We start from the raw sequence: 14235 nt of genomic DNA, 5'->3' as shown, positions 1-14235 counted from the left end.
GCACAGTCAACACTCCATGTGAAGACATACCAAAATGATACACATTCTTTTTAGTCCTGTAAAAATAAGCTACATTGCACTTCCACAAGAAAGTTAACATAATTAAATTAGCACAGCTACCCCATACAATATACTTAATGATATTTAGGGTAGATGCAAGTTTATTTATTAGCCAAGCTACATATTATAGCTTGTAAAAGATTGTGGGTTTAACTGAGACCACATGAAAGGACCCTGTATCTTCGACAGCTCTTTACATTTGCAAAATGTAAGGCTGTATGCCTCAAGGCACAGAGCCAAGCACCACGTGCCAACACAAGAAGTGATGCCAATGTATTACATAAAAAGCGACTTCTCTTCCAATATTGCAATGAATATTTTAAATGAGAATCCCACTTCTGAAGTCATTCATTGGTAAAAAGGAAACATGTGCAACCATAAATTACAAGTTTTGTGGTTTAATGCTTTTAGCAAATAATCATCTTTGTGGTTAAGCATCTATAAAATGAGGAAATTCAATACCCCGAGTGGAAGATCTAGAACTGAGACTGAAAGAAACAAAAGACAAAGATTTCTACAAAACTCTCACTATAAACTATTCGCCCTGACTCTCTTCTCACTCGCGTAGTTAAAATCAAAAGCAACTTTGCTGACAGCAGTGGAGTTGAACCATTTTAAAACCAGTGTAAATGAGAGGATCAGCCCCATAAATGTTTTGTTTGGTTGGGTTTTTTTTTTTGAAGGGGGAAAGAAAGGGGAGGAGAATTTTGATCCGATGGTACCAAAAAGAGTGAAAGCAATGCTTTGGAAATCTGAACTGAACTTTTACAGGACCAGCACTATTGTGTTGGAAACAAACATATCTGTTGATGTTCGCTATTACTGAAGAGCCTTAAGAGATGGCTCTAGGCATTAAGCATTAAACTGCATGACAGAATGCATAAATTCCACCCTCCCAATCACAGAGAAACTGCTGAGCGATTAACACATGTAGAGAGACGCCCTGGGGACTAAAGGCACGATTTCCAGATGTAACAACTGATTTGGGGTGCCTCAATTCTGAGGTTCCCAACTTGTGACACCTTAAGTGGGCCTGATTTTCATAGTATTCTGAGCATCAGCCCTCTGAAAATCAGGTCCCTTTAAGGAATTTCAAATTGGGCACCCAAACATGGAGGCATCCAGAAATCACTAGCCCCTTTTGAAAATCCTGGCCAAAAATATATATTTACACAGAAATACAGGACTCACGAGATTAATCTGTGTAACACAGAGAGAGGAACATCTCATATCCTAATTAAAAGTAAGTGATATACAATTTTTTTTTAAATATCCTTGCCAACAAAAAAAAGTAAAACCCCTTGAACATTTTTGTTACCTTGTTAGGCAAACCCCCTATTAAAGTGCATAATAAGCCTGACGCCCTGATCCAAAGCCCCTTGAAGTAAGTGGAAAGATTCCCATTGATCTGACTGAGCTCTGGGCAAGGCTCTGTGGGAGTTCAGAAGCCTTGGCACACAGGCTGCAATAAAGGAAAGAATCCATGTTTATTTTTGTTTTACTCCACCGGGGTTTTGTTCTGAAAAGTGATAGGAAATACTCGTCTAAAGTAAGGAAATTGGGCACACAGGGGTCCAGGTAGAAGAGTTTTTGAATGCCACACCAAACAGCACTTTGGGAGTGACTGTTCGATGCTCTGAAAGGGATCTAGGGAAATAAATATTCTTAAATCTGCTTAATAGAGAGCATATTGACAAAAGTTGTACAAAGGTAGCTGAGAGCCAACGTGGAGGGTGATGTGCCCTATTCAAGGATGGTGCAACGTCTATTCTATTGTGAGCTACCCTGGGAGCCCCCAAAAGAATTTGCTGAGCTGACCAGCAGGATTCCTCCAGGGGACTGCAGAAGCTGTGCAGCCTCTTTCTCACCCCTCTGGAAACTTGACATTTTGAGCAAGACAAAATGAAAGAATGGATAAAAATAAATGGACTTTTCATATTAGAAAAGATAAATGTGTTTTCAAGTAGCAAAATGTTTCAGTCATTGGAGCAGGCTGGAGGAAGATCCACAGGATCAATGACTGCATGGATCCAGTGATTTCAACAGGGTGCACAAGTGGCACTGAAGTCTTTGACTGCTGATCCAGCTTAGAGGCTAAAATAGCAGCCACAGTAGAGGTAGGCAGGGGAGCAGCTTTGATCCCTAGGTAGTGATATGGATTTTGCCTCTCCAAATCCTCGTAGGAGTTTCACACCTTACCCCTTCCACTGAGGGGAGGGAAGGGGGAGGAGAGGACTATTAAATTGCACAAATTACTCCACCTCTTTACAAAATGCCATCTTATTTACCTTACTTGGCTGAGATCTAGTGTACACAGAGACAGGTGGGAGTTCTGCCAGAGGCTTCAATGGGAGCAGGTATTGGTCTTCCACCCCAGCCTTACTTAATACCAGGCACTAACCCAAGCAGCAACATATTAAACCTTTTTTTTTTTTTAAAGAGAAGGACCAATAAAGATACATAGCCCTCTTTCTGTGCCTATACTCCCCTTCCCTCCAGCCTTTGTCTAGTGGCATTGCTTGCTGCATTATGTCCAATACTGACATTGTAAGCTCCCAGGTATACCACTTTTACTTGTCTATTAAACACCATGCAAACTATAAAATAACAAGAAGAAGAGATTATTAATTATTATTATTATGTAAAAGAATAAGAAAAGTTGGCAAAACTCACACTGAAATCATTAATGCTTGGTAACTACAAGTATTTACAAGTAGGTCAGACAGGAGCAGGGAAAAAAAATACTGAGTCAAGATATTGCCTACATACCCTTAAGCCTCATCCCATGTCTAGCATTATCTTGCAGTGAAAAAAGCTTTCTAAGCAAAGAAGCAGCCCAAGGCAGAACAATGACCTAGAAAAACATCTGGAAGCTACTGTCCCCTGCCTAAGCTGGACAGAAAAGGCTATTATAAGTCTAGATGTTTCAAGTCCTTGTTATGCAATAAACCACCCAGTAATAGCATCTACTCTAGTGTAATTAAAGTGTTACTGAAATACATTTGGGGCAATAAAAATCAGAGCTAATGTCAAAATAGCAATTTAATATGAAGGAATATTTAAAGCAGTATATACTATGTTACATAAGAACATAAGAACGGCCACACTGGGTCAGACCAATGGTCCATCTAGCCCAGTATCCTGTCTTCTGACAGGGGCCAATGCCAGATGATTCCAAGCGAATGAATAGAACAGTGCAATTATCGAGTGATCCATCCCCTCTCGTCCAGTCCCAACATCTGACAGTTACAGGCTTAGGGACTCCCAGCACATGGGATTGCATCCCTGACCATCTTGGCTAACAGACATTGATGGACCTATCCTATAGACTGTTAATATCACCCTACTTTAGTATAGAATGCATTGTACGTAAGAGAAAGTTACTTTACCGTCTCTTCTGCTACAGATCTAAACTAATCTATCAACTAGATATTTGTACTCAGCTGAAAATACATAACACTGTATTTGAATATAAATGAATTATTTACATTGACTGAGAAACCACATCTGTCTCACCCAATCTTGGGATTTGCTTCTTGCAATGGATATCATCACTGTAATAGATTTTTTCCAAATAGCGGGCCAGATCCTCAACTAGTACAATCAGCTTGATGTCAATGAACTTATGTCAGTTTATGCCACTGAGCCCACTTCTGCAGTATTCCCTCTGGCAAAATTCCCATAGAGTCAATTCAAAGATTTGCTAGAGAAAAATCTGCAGGATCTGGTCAAGTGTCCTTAATTATAATGGTCAGTTCCATGCTAGTTGCTAGCAGTGGTTATTTTGGAACCTGACATCACACTGGCCATAAAAGATTGTTTCACAGAGTGGGCTAATTTAATAAAAACTAGCATTTATATAGTGCTTTGCATCTTGAAGGCACTGTGCAAATATTACTAATGAATCCTATTTGTTTTTATTTCTGTCAACTTCAATACAGGGAGAACAATCAAAAGATATTTTCTATTTAATATTTAAATAAAATGAGTCTTATTCTGGTCTTTTCACACTTACAGTGGGATAAATCAGTCATAATAGGAAGACGAAATAGGCCCATACTCTCCACCTGTACCATCTCACTGGTCCTACATCACTGGTAAACTTCACAACAAATCACAAACATAGTAGAAGACTGAAAAAATAACTTATTTATGGATTAAACTAAAAGAAATTGATGCAATGTCTCTGTTTAAGTTTATTTCACCAAACAGACAAAATGAAAGTTTGTGCCTAATTCCACATAAAGATTTTCAATGCTATTTTGTTTATATTTGAATGAGCAAAATAGAATGGATTTATTATTATTATTATTATTTTCCACTAATGGAAGTTAGAAAATAGGTTCCTATTATCATTTTCTCAACAGTAGACAAAATTAAATACACATAAAGTGCTGAGGGAAATAACAATCACATCACTTTATATTCACAGGTAGCCTCTTAAATGAACCAGAAGCTCTTATTCAAGGAAATGAGAGAGACCACTCACTCACCAAAAATAAATAAATGGGAAACTACTTAAAATGCAATAACTCAAAGTAAATGGATTTCTTACCATTGTGAGCGTAAATGGATGGCTTTCTAATGCTGACACTCTTGGACAGTGCAGAATGATGTACTGAAATAAATCACCCAGAGAAAAATGAATAGTAAAAAAGTTATGTTCAAAACATTCGGTCATAGCTGCTGCTAACAATACCCCAAAGTGAAAAGCATCCCTCAACCCTTGTATAAGAGAAGCTGTAGTTTTATGTGCTGCGAGTCAACTCACCTGACCAGGCCTTGCTTTAAAGTTTTCTTTCCTCATTCGTAGTTCAAGGACATTAGAGGGATGGCTTATCACTGAAGTTATCGTGACTGGTTTATAACTGCGGATATAGCGGTAGAGCCTTTCTGCACAATATAAGCACAAAGGTCCAGAAATCCAAAGCCAAGTCTGCAGAAGAAAAACAAAAATATTACTCCAAGAAATATTTTTCTTTTTTGATTTCAAAATAACATGACTCCTTATACAGCCTAGTTCTACCATCCTTATGTTGACTGATGTCTTAGGCATCTGAAATACAGGCACTACACATGTAGCTACAGGCTGCAGTGAAAGGTAGCCTGTTTAACCTTATGGTTCTGTGATTCTCCATGTCACAGTGAAAGGCTCCAATGAGGCAGTAAGACACTACGCTGTTAAAAATAGCAGGGTAGTCACGGGAGGCACTGCTTGGGCATGTAGAGAGCCGTGTAGAGTATATACCCTGGTGGTTCAGGCAGGTAGGGCACTCTACGTTACTCACCTAAACCGTATCTCACCATGCTAGCCGAGCATGCAATGTCTGTACTCTGACATGCCGCCATAAATGTAGACATGGCTTTACTTTGCAAGTAGTCCCAATGGAAGAGGAGGAGGTGACTACCCTAATCACTAGGCTTCAGAGTCATTCTAAATCTTTCTCTGGCCCAATTAATATTGAATTATTCAGTTCTTTAATTAAAGTGGAAGAACTTCAATAGGAGAGATTCCCACATCAGCATGTTCCATAGCTAGTGTGACCAGATCACAACACTAAAATATCGGGACACATTGGGGTGCGATCAATCCCACCCACAGTCCACCCCTGCTCCTCCCAGGCTCCGCCGCAACTCTGCCCCAGGTCCCGCCCCCTTCCCCCTCACCCCCCCCCCCACTGTGCCCTTTCTCATCCCCTGGCCCCCTGCTGGCTTGCTGCATCCCTCCTCAATCCTCCACCCACTGCTCGCTCACCCGCCTCTTCACCCCCCGCCCGCCACTCACCCCTACGGCACCGACTTCCCCCCTGCCGGGTGGGTGCTCACCCACCCCCCGCCTCTTCCTGCCCAAGCATCCGCCCTCGCTCTGCCCACATTCCACCTCCTTCCCCCAAGTCCCCGCCCCTGCCCTGCCTCTTCTCCACCTCCTGTTAGGCAACGGAAAGCGCTGGGTGTGGGGAGGAGCGGGTAAGTGGCACACTGAGGGGAGAGGGAGAGAAGGAAGCGAGGATGAGGGAGCTTGGCTGCCATTTTTCCCCGTAGGTACTCCAACTGTGGAGCACCCACAGAGTCAGCGCCTCCCTCCCGCTCGCCTCCTTACCTGAATATCGGGACAAATGGCGTCCCAATCATACATTGATCGGGATCCGGGAAAAAGGGTTAAAAATCGGGACAGTCCCAATTTTCGGGCCATCTGGTCACCCTATCCATAGCCGAGCAGTGAGAGCACTCATCTGAGAGGTGGTAGAGCCCTGTTCAAATCCCTTCTCCTCATCAGGCAGAGGGGAGCTTGAACCACAGGTTTCTCACATCCCAGGTGATAAAGGAAGTTCTCTCTCCCTTCCTCACCCCAGCTGTTTTGTATGGACTTGCCTCTGAGCTCAGCTATTGAACTGGGTCTGGCACACAACATAGGTCTTTGTCTGCCTACCTTCTGTGGTCTGCTCTTGGGCTTAGGCAGGACATAGGCACCCGGACATCTAGAGGGAGGCAGCAGTACGCATGCCCAGAGGCAGAAACACAGATGCTGAGGGGACTTTTACGGCAAAAAACGTGGCCACCGAGTGAATTTAGACGCCTACAGTGTTCAGCAGGAGTTTTATGGCTTGCAGCGGAGCACAAACTGGGACTTAGGTGCCTACATCTTGGGTTTAGGTATCTAAGTAATTTTGTGAATCCCACCCTCCCAGTCTAAACAGGTGGGAGATAGGAAGCATTCTTAGTCCCAGTTTACAGATGGGATTTGTCCACTGGGAGATTAAGTGACTTGCCCACAGTCACACGGTGTGTGCCTACGCAGTCTGTGGCAGCCAGCCTCCCAGCCTAGTTCGACAGATGGGCTAGCGGGGCTCATGCTGCTGCCCTAAAAATAGCTGTGTAGACATTGTGGCTCAGGCTGGAACTCGGGCTGTGAAACTGGAGGGCGGAGGGGGCTTCAGAGCCCAAGCTCCAGCCCACACCACAACTTCAAAGCACCGTCTATACAGCTACTTTTAAAACGCTAGCATGATCCGCACAAGCCCCAGGCTGTCAACCTGGGCTGGGGGGCTTGGTGCCGCTACCTGTGTAGACATACCCTTAGGGAGCCCGTGGCAGAGGTATGGACTAAACCCAGCTCTGCTGTGTACCAGTCAGGGCCTAAGCTACACATCCACCCTTCCTCTCTGATTTTCACACTCAAAGTACCAGCCTCTCTCACAAGTTGCAGAGCTTGTAAGGTCCACAGGCATCTACAGCCCTAGCAAGTTTAAAAGCTCACAGAGCTTAGAAATGCAGCAGACTTCTTTAGCCCTGGTAGCTCGCACAGCATAAGTGCAGCCAGCTTCCCCTGGCTACATAGATAATAATGTCACCTGGCGCTGGGAAAGCACCAAATATAATACACAAATTCTATTAACTCATCTCCCAAAGAGAACTTTGTTTGGATGGCCTGAAGGACACATGGAACAGAGACAAGGTGATACGAGTAAACCTGGTGCATCAGATTCATTTCCATTTGAATATTAGCGCGCCCACTGAAAGAATTGAAAAGAGTTCACCAAACATATTGGCCTTGAGACACACGGAACCATTCTGAAGCAGCATTTCCCATGTGTCACCTTACACCTGCATGAAGTCCCTTGCTTTTTGCAAGACCAGAGACTATGCCTGCTCTGCAAGAGCAGGGCAGCAAACAATATAAAGGATCCTTAACAAATACTGGAGATGTGACCTGCCCTAAGATGCCTTACAATGGTGCTTCTGCCTCTATCACATTTCCAGGCTCCCACTGCTCTCTCTGTGTTCCAGAGCATCATCATCTTCCAGCTAGACTACTGCATCCTCCTCCTCTATAGCCTGCCTGGCACCCACCTCTGCACTCGGGTTCTTTTCAAACGCTGTTGCTAAAATAATCTCTCCTGGCCCATCATTCTGAACACATCACTCTCCTCCCTGAACCCTTCAAATGGCTACCTGTTCTCCACTGCATCCAATCCAAGCTTATTGTAATCACCTTTAGGACTTTTCCCACCTCTCTCATTTCTACTTTCACTCATGTATCTCATCCCATCTCCCCCTTCACTCTGCCTACAATACCAGCCTCGATCACTCCTTTGCCTTCTTCTCCACAGTGAAAGGACGGTCCTTGCAAAAGGAGCATTTCCTAGATTCCAAGGCCAGAAGGGACCACTGTGATCATCTAGTTTCACCTCCCGTATAACACTTCCCTTGAGCCCCTTTTGCATGGATCACCCTCCCTAACTATAGCCTGTCAAGCCGCTGCCCTCTCCTCCTTCAAATCCCTCCTTAAGAACCACATGATATCAATAGGATTTGCCAACCGGCCATGACTACACAGGTGGCCAGTAGGGATTACTCATATATTTCTTTAATTTCCAACAATCTCTCTCTCATTACTTCCTGATGTATGTTACAGCCCCCTATGGTGTTTTGTCTTCATTTAAACCCTAATTCAGCAAAGAGCTCTGTGCTGATGAAACTCTGCATGCACAGAGACCCACTGACTTCAGCAACACTCTAGAAAAGGATCTTCCTGCAGTTTGTTGCGGGATCATGGTCTTAGTTTATAAGATCTTCAGCGAGAACTGTCTCTTCTTATGTTTTGTATGGTGCTTAGTACAATGGGGCTCTAATGCTGATACGGGACTCTGGGCTCTACTGTAATATAGATAACAGCAATAACAACAATAATGAAATAGTTACACGGATTATCTAATTTCTACTACAAAGCCAAATCTATATTTTGATAACAATTACACCTAAGTAATGTGTAACCAAACTTACATGTATATGGTTAAAATCAGTACAAGTGGAGTTTAATTGTTTCAATTAAGCTCAAGTCTCAAAATGCTCATCAAAGGTCCCTAAAATTTTCCCCACTGTACACTGTTCACCATTCTGTATTGTGCTCTAAGAAGTTTATACAGATTATCTCATGCCACCAAATCTATGGTTTTAATAATATTTTCCATTATTAAAACTCCTTGTCCAGAGAAGTAATAATGAGCGGTTGTGGCAGACTGAAAGACTTGGCATTGCCTGTAAAACCTGAAACGTTGGATCATACAGACCTCTGGGAAGTGCGACTGGAACTTGGGTTCCTCAGTGCAAATTCTCACAACGTTATTTTGTACAAATGGTTCTGGTTCTGCTGGGGAAGGCTCAGGGGTATATTCGGGAAAAGGCTCTTCCAAAATCCCTGGCGCTGGAATATCGTCTTGGAGAGTTGTGTTAGGATGAAAGCAGCCGGGAGGGTGTTCCTCTAGGTTAATCTGGTATTTAAGCACTCCTCTACAGGAAACAAACCAACAAACAAACAAGACACTGAAACAGCTATCAAAATCAACAGACTTCTCTCAATTTGTAGAGCATTTTATAGGCCATCACAAAGCTGATCAAAGGCTGATATTCCACAAGCATTTTTCCTTTGTTTTACCTTCAGGAGTTTGAATTAGCTTGAAACGCTCCAACAATAGATCCCTTTGTCACTAGAGTGGAGGTTCTGCAACCCACCTGGCATTCCTGATACTACTTGAAGGTAGGAGAAACTGTGGGGGCCTCGGAGAGAAATTAAATAGTTGCGTTTGCAATTCAATCACACCAAAGCTATTTTCAGCCACATTCTCTGTGTTACACAAGCCCTCGTTTCAATGCAATCTTAAAGACAAGTGGCCTAACAATACCGCAGAATTATAAACTGCAGGGGGCACTCCCATCATTCAGGGTATTTCATGTTTGTGCATGACAGCATCATACATGAGCAATATCGTGCTTTTGAAAATCCACTTGTCAAATGAAAAAAGGCATTATGACGAGGTGTTCACCCCACACTGGCCCTGAAGGGGTTAAGGAGATCCCATAAGGGGCCAATTAATCTTCATAGTTGCACCTAAAGGGAGGCCGAGGGGATTATGAATACTAATTGCTGGTGATGCCCAGCTGGGGGAGAAGCTGGGTAAGGAATATAAAGAAAGGAAGTCTTTAGTAGCAGGAGGCCACAAGGAAAGAGTCTGTAGTCACTCTCTGAGAGCAGAGAGGAGGGGAGGAGGGGAAAACCCAGGTGGGAGAATAAGCCCTGGGATCCTGGCCCAGGAAGCAGGATCAACTCCAGAGGAGTTGTGGGGAAAGCAAGCCTGAGAAGCCTGGGTTGGAAGAAGTCCAGGGAAACAATAAGGAAGTGGGGGGGAGAGGAGGAGCCTGAGTTCCCCTACCAGTCACTGGGAAATGGCACAGCACAGTTGCAGGTGCCACTCAGACATCTGGTCTGGTGAGACTTTGATACCCTGGAAGGGGGCAGATTATATAGTGATCTCGCCACAGGGCTGAATCACAAAGAGGGAGCACTGTGAAATATGAGAAGAGAGACCATTGCAGCCATGGACTGACTATTTGCAGGGACTGCCATACGGGAAGAAAGCCACTATGCCATGCCTGGCCAGGAAGAGGAACTCTTGCAGTGAGTGAACACCATTACAGTCCTCCATCAAAGGTGTAGTACAGAGATCCTGGAGTGCCGGGCCTGGTGCAGGACTTGAGGCCTGAACCAGAGGCTGTGACTCAACGACAGGCCATGTGTTAAAGCAGACACTTACAAGTTCACGGTTCGGTACATAAACTTGGCAAAGTTGCTGCTAGTGTACCAGGCACTAGCTATATTATGTGAATATATTTCAAAAGGTTAGTACAGACACGCCACAATCTAGTACAAGATAAGATGGTTTAACAGAATAACAGGGATGTTTCAGGATTGCAAGATGAGCAAGTTGAGAATTTTCTGATGGTTCACATGACCAGTTTCTGGTTTTGCAATTTCTACAAGTTAACTAATAAATAAGGGAGCTGAAAGTGAAGTCACTGATTGAAGCCTACTAGTCATGGTTGGCAACATTCTGTACAACAGGTGCCACTGCCAGGGTGGCACTTCAGTGCTATGCTATGAATTCAGAAGCTCCTAAGCTGAACTGCAATTCCACTACACTGAATCTTCCACCTATTCAGTGTTATTATCTCATTAATAACAACAATAAAAATACCTAGCTCTTATATAGTGCCTTTCATCCATAGAGCTCAAAGCACTTTACAAAATAAGTCAGTATCATTACACCTTTTACTGATGGGGAAACTGAGGCAGATGAAGTGATTTGCTCAAGGTCTCCCAGCAGGACAATAAGAGAGCTGAGCATAAAACCCAGTTCTCCTGAGTCCCAGTTAAGTGCTGTAGCCACTTGTCCACACTGCCTCTCTTGACAGCATGCTGTACTTACCTGTTAAATACATTCCAAAGGTTGGAAGACCCAACCGTAAAATTAGACTGGAAAAAAACAATAGACAATATCCTCAGGGAAGATTTGCAAGGAAAGGGGCTAGAATTTCCTCAGAAAAATATAGTAAACCTTTTCCCATTGTTAACTTCTGTAGGTTTTGTGAGAACGTACAGGAAGAACAGAACCAGTGATATTTTTCTACCTTCTGCTCAATATTTGTATAGAAATTTTGTTTTTATCGTCATTAATATTGGGACAGAACTAAACAGGCATAGCTCCATTGACACCAACTGAGAATCTGCCCAGTGTCATTATTATTCTTTATGATAGTGCTAAAGATGCCCTCAGAAAGCTCAGAGCCTTATTGACCTAGGCCCTGTACAAACACATCATAAAACAGCAACAGCCCTGGAGAGCTTAAAACTAAAGCTGGTTGAACTGTGTCTGTCACAAGATACCCTTTTTCCAATTTGTAAAAAATTGTTGACATTGCTTCATTTTTTTGTTTTTCCTCAAAAGATTTCATGATTTCTTTTTTTTCAATTCTTAACCATTCCTAAAATGTTTTCAATAATCAAAATGTTCTGTTTATCAAAAACAGCGCTGTTCCGTAAAGACAAATCTTATTTACCAAAAAACCCAGTCTTGGGTAAATCAAAATTGTTAACTATTCTGATAACATTTGAAATAAAAATTTTGAACAAAAGAAATTGAAAAGGAATCACAATATTTTTTTTTAAATGGTTGGTTTCGAGTACTTCAAAAAGACTACAAATTTGAAAATTTTCATTAAACTAATTTTGGCTATTTTGACTAGCTCTACTTACAATCTAAACAGACAATACAGACAAAAAGGAAAAATTCTGTAAAATGGTGAACTAAGGCACAAATTACCAGATTTCCCTCAGAGGACCCAGGATATATGCAGCAGAGCTGGGAATTGAACCCAAAATCCTGTGTCTCCTTAGGAAGAAGGCTATTCTTCCTCTCTTAGGCCACTCTTCAAACTTCTCTATACAGAAATGCAGTGCACAGCAAGCTGGGATGTAAATCTACTGCATACCAGCCTGCGACCCACTAAACGGCTGTGGGGATCCTGTTGCAGCACACAAAAAGTTCTGTAGTACACATCAAAATGCACTTCAGAATATCTCGTGCTCGGTAGCAGGATTTACATGGCCACTGGAATTACATCCCAGCATGCTGCACACTACGTCACTATACAGACAAATCCTTCCCTCCCCGCACCGTTTTGAAGTTTACATATATATATGTATATATATATATAATTTGGTCACCTCTCATGTCATGTCAGGATTATAAAAACTCCATTTTGATAATAGCGTTTTTGCTTTTATGCAGTGTAGCCCCAGCATTGACTGAAAATGGGATCTTAAACAATCAAGCTACAATACATCCACAACCACATTATATAAATGAAAGACTAACCCTGTTCTTTGAACATTATACTTTTTGACACATTGTGTCCAATACACAAGAGATTATCTACTAAAAGCAACACACAATCATGAATCATTGTCCAAAGGCACTGATTCTTTGGTAAACGATAAAAGCTATTACCATAGCTACAGCCACTGAGAAAGCTATGTGCTCTTTGATAAATCCAGTAGCACCACATTAGTCACTTCCCTCCCCTCCTCCAAACAATCTCCAATGAAGAATATATTTGAAACACAGGAAAATAAAACTTACAAACATGTCCCAGATTTCAGATCACCAGCCAGTATTTAATAAAGTATTTGCCATGAAGACACCATTCCAGCAAATCACTTAAGCATGTGCTTAACTTTAATACATTAATTTAATTAATTACTTAATATTTCGTCCTATTGAAGTTGAGTTAGCGGCAATGATGTATGATTTATGTTTGGGTTTTTTTTTTTTGAGGATTAGCTTGGCATCCTCTCTGGTGTCCCAGGTGGGTCAAGCTCTGGTACTTCTGGATCTGATCAAGGGTAGACTCTGAAGAATTCTTCACCCTGTAGGAGATGTCTAAGTCCTTTGACAACTATAGCAATATCACCACGGTCAGATCCTCAGCTGGTGCAAATTGGCATCGCTCCTTTGACTTCAGTGGAGCTAGCCCAATGGACACCAGCAGAAGAGCTGGCTCTGAATGTTTTAGTAATCCTTATGTTTGTAGAAAATGTCGTGAAAGCATCTGTTTTGTGTTTCCTATTGACTTTTTGCTATTGTTGGCTTAATACCAAAGCCTACTTAAAGTTTGGGGCATCTGTACATTAAGTAACTGAAATGCTTTGCAGGTCTTCTTGCAAAAAGTACCACAACAGCACATGCATTCATTATTAAGGCTAGTTCTCTTCTCCCCCTGGGGTGAGGATGAAAGAAACAACAAACCATACATGACAGATGTTAGTCGTCTCACATAATGCGCTACTGGGAGGTGCTCAGATACTGTAGTGACGCAGGCAGTATAACAATATACATAGAATAGAACCAGGAAATACCCCCAGGAGAGGATCTGGGAGGAAAGGGCATGGGATAGCCTAAAAAAATCCCCTTGCAGAATCTTCCCCAAATCATTCCAGCGGTGGGAAGAGGTTTGTCCTCTGAAGAATGAGCTGCCATTCCCATGCAAATCTCAGACACCCTGGGACCCCTTGCCCATGCCCCTGCTCCTTGACAGCTCAGCTCCTTTGGAGTCATGCTGACAGTCTTTCCTCCAGCTGCCAGTGCCCTGGGTGGTGGGGGGCAATCTTTAAACAGAGGATTCAGAATGAACGTGACTACAAAAAAATCCTAATGCAGTTCCTAGCAATGGTCCCCGCACACACCACTGCTGCCTGCTCCCTACGCAATTATACACACTATAACCAATAATGGAACTTCAGCGGCATACAGAGCTGCAGGCAGCACCTCATGAGAGTTG

At 42.7% G+C, this 14235-nt stretch overlaps 1 protein-coding gene across 5 annotated transcripts in view; it reads right to left on the bottom strand.

Moving 5' to 3' along the window:
• NOX4 (NADPH oxidase 4) overlaps positions 1-14235 on the bottom strand; it is a 163184-nt gene that overhangs the window by 117092 nt on the left and 31857 nt on the right. For all 5 annotated transcript variants that reach the window (XM_045020189.1, XM_045020157.1, XM_045020172.1 and 2 more), the window contains 3 exons: positions 9132-9351; positions 4832-4996; positions 4616-4678 (listed from right to left, as the gene is read on the bottom strand). In XM_045020189.1, coding sequence (XP_044876124.1) covers positions 4616-4678; positions 4832-4996; positions 9132-9351 — 448 coding nt within the window. The remainder of the gene's footprint in view (positions 1-4615; positions 4679-4831; positions 4997-9131; positions 9352-14235) is intronic.

Source organism: Mauremys mutica, chromosome 1 (assembly GCF_020497125.1).
Source record: "Mauremys mutica isolate MM-2020 ecotype Southern chromosome 1, ASM2049712v1, whole genome shotgun sequence".
NCBI classification, from domain to species: Eukaryota; Metazoa; Chordata; order Testudines; family Geoemydidae; genus Mauremys; species Mauremys mutica.
Note: the sequence above shows the minus strand (reverse complement) of the source record. Positions and strands in the feature narration are given on the sequence as shown.